The 6,000-nt window shown below is 38.7% G+C and overlaps 1 protein-coding gene across 7 annotated transcripts in view; it reads right to left on the bottom strand.

The window, feature by feature from the left end:
• Positions 1-6,000, bottom strand: part of LRRC1 (leucine rich repeat containing 1) — a 150,132-nt gene that overhangs the window by 39,076 nt on the left and 105,056 nt on the right. For 6 of the 7 annotated variants that reach the window (XM_053286404.1, XM_053286400.1, XM_053286401.1 and 3 more), the window contains exons 11-13: positions 4,131-4,246; positions 3,351-3,523; positions 2,461-2,597 (exon numbers count right to left, since the gene is read on the bottom strand). In XM_053286404.1, the coding sequence (XP_053142379.1) occupies positions 2,461-2,597; positions 3,351-3,523; positions 4,131-4,246 (426 nt within the window). Of the gene's footprint in view, positions 116-2,460; positions 2,598-3,350; positions 3,524-4,130; positions 4,247-6,000 lie in introns of all 7 variants that reach the window. The other variant, XM_053286406.1, reaches the window with a different exon arrangement.

Raw genomic sequence — 6,000 nt, 5'->3', positions numbered from 1 at the left:
TTTTGTTTGAATCCAGTCCTTTAGCAGCATTCATATCATTCCGTAAATTCTCCACTGTCTTTTTCAGGTTCTTTAATTCCCCAGGGTGTGGCGTGGCTCGCCTTAGAAGTGTCCTCTAAAAACAAACAGTGGAGTAAGTGATTTTGCTCATGCCTTCCTTTTAAAGTTATATACACTGAGCATGATCCAAAAGAAGCAATATGCTTGAAGGGGAGAATTACAAGCACAGGTGGAATGTTTTCACAAACACAAGGCGCATGAATCTCCCACACAGATGCACATCACTTATTTGGATATCAGCCATTGTATTGGGAAAAGAAGAGACATCCCCAATCTGTGAATATTGACAGAAGCGGTGCCTCTTGCATAGCATTTTTACTAGCTGACAATTTTCATTATCAAGTTTCATATGACTAACTATTAATCTGCCTTCAGGAGTTATTTCTGGTTTACCAGCAAGTAATAAAAGAAATGATTGCAGGAAATTGTTATCCATGAAAACCTGTTTCCTTTGAAGTCAAGTCCCCACTATGAAGATGTATAGCAAACTGCTTTTGAAACAGAAGAGTTTCAGAAACAGTTTGTGCCATCATGGAAGTGGGTGCTGCTCCAGGTGGAAAATGCTACCACGTTTTTCATGTGCTTCAAAAGGAGCTGAGTTATGTCTACTTTGCCTCTATGGATTATAAATGTCCGTCAAGAAAGCCATACTTTACTCAGCAATATGGGTACTTGTCCAACACTAATGTCTGAAGGGGAGATGCACACCTAAATGTCAAGCCAAAAATATGCAACTCCACCATAGTGACTAAGGATACAACTGTACTTTACACAAGGACATAATAAAAGATAACAGCATTAGCATACATTAAAAGATAAAAAACATTCTAGCCATGGAGGAAACAAAGCTTAGTTAGAATCACTGGCTATCGCACGTGCAACTGGCAAGACAATCTGGGAAATGAAGATGGGCATCCTGCATTGTCAGATGAATGCAAGAACCTTGATAACAACTGAGCACATTGTATGGCCTTGGTTACTTTCTCAAGGTATCGCTGCCAAAACTTCCACAGAGACTAGGAAAGCAAAAACTAACTAATGAAACCTAGTGGCTATTTTCTCAACATACTGAATATGCAGTCTAATTTTTGCTTGTGGCTTTAGCCAACGATGTCTTTTACAAGTAATTTCAAACTAAATATCCATCTTTAACATATATTTGTACCAATACTGAAATAGCACCATTAAAGGACAATATTGACAGTGGTCCCACACAGATGACTATTGCACCTACTCCTAATTGTGTCCCATAAGCCACAGTAGATGCACCACTTGGCTAAGGAACACATAGTCAAATACCACTGTGTTTTGTCATTCCAATAAAAACTATGATGCCATAATAGAACTTGTAGAGGTCAATAGCATAATAGTCTCTTTTGTATTATTTACTTGTAGATTTTCTACCCAGCACATGAGATGTCTCCAGTTACTACAGTAGCACACCGCCAGAGGTCACTTTACTGCTAACTGTCAAGAGATTTGTTTCTCTGGACACTGGGAAATTTTGATAGCTAATGAAGTATACACTTCAGTTTACTGTAAGTAAAGAAGCCTATACTGCATGGAGTTCATGCATCATGGTACATAATAATTCTAATGAAACAGAAGTAGCACCTGTAAGTGATTCCTGTCTGCTACTTGGTGACTAAGTTTTGATACCTTGATAACTTTCAGTGGAGTTAAATTATGATTAAAATTAGTATTAAAAGAACCATAGCAATTTTAACTGATTCACAGAAGCCATCTTTTAATAATAAACATGTGCTGTTTTTCATAAACTTGACTGTTTTTTTTTTTACTTTTAGTGGTTTAGTTAGCAGTGCTGACTCAAAAGTAATTATAAAGGGCATCTCAATGAGTGAGGATGTACCGTTAGTGGAGGTCTCATAAGTACAGTGACAGATGCTCCCACTAGGCCCTCATTCATCTGAGTGGAATGCTATGCATTTCCCACAGGTACTGAATTCAGATAGCATGCAAATGGTTATGAAATGTGGGAAGAGCAATGTAAGAGATTGTGGGGAGAAAGACAAACAATATGGCAGGACAGAAGACAGCACAACGGAAACCCAACAAGGGGTTGCTGCCTAGAAAAACAGAACGTTCAGAGCTTGCACCATCCCAGAGGGGTCCCTACTTCTATTCTGCTTTTTGAAAATGGAAGGAAAGCACCCTGAAGAAGCAAAAAGGAGAGAAAACTAGTTATATAAATATCCATTTTATACATCTTTATATGGCAATGTTTTGCTGTTCATTTGCTTTAAACAGAAGGGGCTTTTACAAAAGCACTTCATATGGTATGCAGGTAGAAAATTTTGAATTAATTTCAAGATTATGAATAGTTCAATGAGCCATGCCTACCACCCTGCTGTTGCACTTGCTTTTTGAGAGAAAACATACCATTTCATTGTCCTCTTCATCTTTTTCATCTTCTAGAAAGCGGATAGCACTGACTCTGTTTACTGCCTGTTCATTCCACGTTTCATCTGACATTTCATTTACCAAGCTTTCTACTGCACCACATCGTGGCAGGTTATCTATTAGGACAGGAAACACAAGTAGAGACAGCAAGTTTGTATGATAACCTTTAATATCATTGGATATTCACAAGTTCAGATATCTATGTTTTTCTGATGGTGATAAAAACAGTACCAGACAATATTATACAACATCCACTCAAGAGTAGCAGTGTGCAAATTGATTCTGGTTGAGTCAGGGGTGATTCACAGATTCAACCCCAAATTAAATTCATTCATTCGAATTGCCCTCCATATAGAGGGCCTGATTTGGGGTTGAGGAGACTAGCCCCAGATTTGACCTGAATTCATTCAGGTGATTTGAATGCTATGTTAAGGTCAGTTTTGCTGGGGAAAGGGGCCACAAAATGCCACATTTCGCCGGGGAGAGCTGGTCTACTGTTTGGGATTGGCAGGTAGACCCAAGCTCTACTACGGGCTTTGTGCATCAGGCTGCATTGGAGGACAGGTCTAGGAAAACAGGTCTACCCAGGTAGACCATGCTCTCTAAGCACACTAACGTACTGTGTCCAGAGCAGAGGGCTGGTCTACCCCCTAAAAGAGTTGGGCTCTAGCCCTCAATAGGCTCTAATTTTAGGGACTTGTAGAAACAATGCAACACTACGGTTTCTCTGAAACTTAACACTTTAATAGTTTGTACATTTAAATATGTTTACACTTAAATCCTACTATGCAAATATTTGTTGTTTCTCTCATTACCCCAACTGAAGCCATCTTGCTCCATATGAAAATAATATCCAGAATATAGTTTACCTTGACAACCAGGCTCAGAAGGCATTTGAGGAAGTAAAACACACGTTAAAATCTTTTCTCCTATTTCAGGATCTGTATCTGTCTGGAACGTAAGCAAAGGCTGGGACTGGTTATCGGACAACCACAATGCTTTCAGCTTCAAGCTCGTCAGTGACATGGGGAGATGTAGCAACCTAGTCGAGAAAACAAGGTGAGAAATCCCAAAAATCTTAAACCGTCTCAGAGAACAAAGCAATTCCATATAGTTTCCTCTTTGGTCTCCTTTTGTTGCAGATGGCCTGAACAACCCTCCATCTTGCAAAATAAAAAAATGTAGTACTGTTACCCTCACATGGTTTCTAAGTTGCATGCAAGTGCAGGGATTAGTGCTGCAAATACTGCACTTGTCTGTGGAAAAGCAACGCCTCACTCTTGATACCACTTCATGTTCTCTATTGTCTTTCAGTGTTATCTTAACAATTGGTATTACTGTATGTTAGACCCAAGTGAATGGGCAGCAGACTGATACTTTTCCAGTATTACAGATCCAGCAACACTGTGCATCAAGTCACACCTCTGTGCAATACATACCTTCAATAAGCTTTTTCATGTTTACTTAAAACACATTTTTACATAATCCAAACACATGGCGTTTTAAATTTTCACTTAGAACCCACCTTCAACAGCAAATTATGCTTTTCCAAGCATAGGAAGGGTAATGCAGTTGTCAAATTCCATGCATCCCTTCCAAAGAGAGACGCCAAAACATAGTTTGGATCTGTAGTACAGATGAGTTCTTACCTGTTTCCAGCTACATCTAGGACATGAAGTTCCGTGGCTTGTGATATTTCAGGAGGCAGCCTAGATAATCGGTTGTCCCGTAACGAAAAAACATTTAGACTGCAACACCCACCAATCTGTTTTATGAAAACAAAGGGAATTGTGTTATTGCTGCAGGGACATCGTATAATGAAGTATGTATGCATTAACATGAAATGCAAGTACTAATGATATGCAGTCAAAGTCCGCTTTAGAATTCTGTTTATACAGCAGTTCATTCCACTAAAGGAACAGTCCTGGAATTCTCATTCTAAATGTCTTCTCAGTTGACCCTTTGCATGATGTTTCAGATGGTGCTTATATCTCTTTATAGCTAATAGTAATGTATTTGGCAGAAAAATAGCTACATTAAATATTTTAATTGTTTTTCAGAAAGTTCTGTCACTTTTTAATGAGGCTTCCCAGTCTTGATTCCACCACCCCCGCCTTGGCCACGTGTTACTGTGAATTCCTGAATGTTCAGGCAAGTCTTCATATTTATGTTGCTTCAGCTTCAAAGCTGAAGCAGGTAAACCTACTTGCTTACAACAAGATATATTACATAAAAGCACTTGCCTCTTCAGGTCACTCTACTTGCAGTGCAGATGGTTTAAGCAGCAAAAGCCTATACAGTACTATTCAACTACCGATCTGCCTGCTACATAGCGATTATTAAGGCTATTGCTTTTACCATCCTTATGCCAGGCAAACTGCATTCTTATACTACTATAAGAGTGCAGTGTTAGACACCTCTTACTTGAAAAAGCAACTATTTACACTAACTCCAAGGTTTAGCACAACTGCAAATATTTTTCTCTCTTTCTAGAGGAAGAAAAGAAACACACTTACTTTGTGCTTTCTAAATTGCACAGGACTACACTTGCTGGATGAAATCCAGAGCAAAGGAGCACAGATTTGTGCTAGCTTAATTGTGCTAAAAATGGGGATTAGCGCAAAAGCATTACTGTGCTCTTGCACAAAAGTTCCCATTAACCAAAGTGAGGCAACTGGAAGCATGCCTTCAGTAACACAACACTCAAACAGTGTTGCAATAGCTCAGTGTTGTCCCACAAGCACTCTGTTGCTCTCGATCTCAGCCCACTCTTTTTAAGCCAGCAATCCTATCGAGATCTACTTGGAAGCTCTACTGGAATTAACACCACTTGATTCCAATCAAATCTATATAGGATTGAAGAGTAAGAGTTTTACTATGTTAAGTTTCTATTTCCTTCTTTGATGCCCTATATTAGCTCCTTCTGTTCATATTCTTCTAATCTTTAAATGTAGTAAACAATGTATTTTTAACTCAAGAGTTCATCCAACACTTGGTCCTTCACTGTTCAAGACCTCATTCTAAGACTGTTCGCATTCTGTGATATTCAAATAATGCATGCCTCTACAAAATGCACTCTTGCTTCATAACATGGAAGATTTCAATCAGACCTCTCTATCCTGAAGACAAAACCAATGTTTCTATCCTAGTTACCACCAATGCCAGCCACCAACTAAGAAAGGGACAGTACCATTTGAAGGAAAGCACAATCCTTCTATCAACAAACCACATGAAAGCCCCCAGAAAGCCTTGGTTAAGTGTCTAAAAATACAGTTTCAAGTGACTCATTAAATGCTAGCTATTGGAGTCAGTTCAATTTTATAAACCAATTTTTCCTTTATAAACTGAGGTTTTGGGGGGTGGGAACTAACCACCCCAATTTTTTAAAAAATTGTTATATAAATATAGAGACACACAATGTAAATATTTTAATCCTATCTCCTTCCATAAGAAACAAGCACACTTTCCCTTTGTTTTCATGCATGGAATCAGGAGTGGGAGCATAAGCAAGATGATTAT

Source organism: Hemicordylus capensis, chromosome 1 (genome assembly GCF_027244095.1).
Source record: "Hemicordylus capensis ecotype Gifberg chromosome 1, rHemCap1.1.pri, whole genome shotgun sequence".
In the NCBI taxonomy this organism is placed as follows: Eukaryota; Metazoa; Chordata; class Lepidosauria; order Squamata; family Cordylidae; genus Hemicordylus; species Hemicordylus capensis.
The sequence above is the reverse complement of the archived record's forward strand: the minus strand, read 5'-3'. Positions and strand labels throughout refer to the sequence as shown.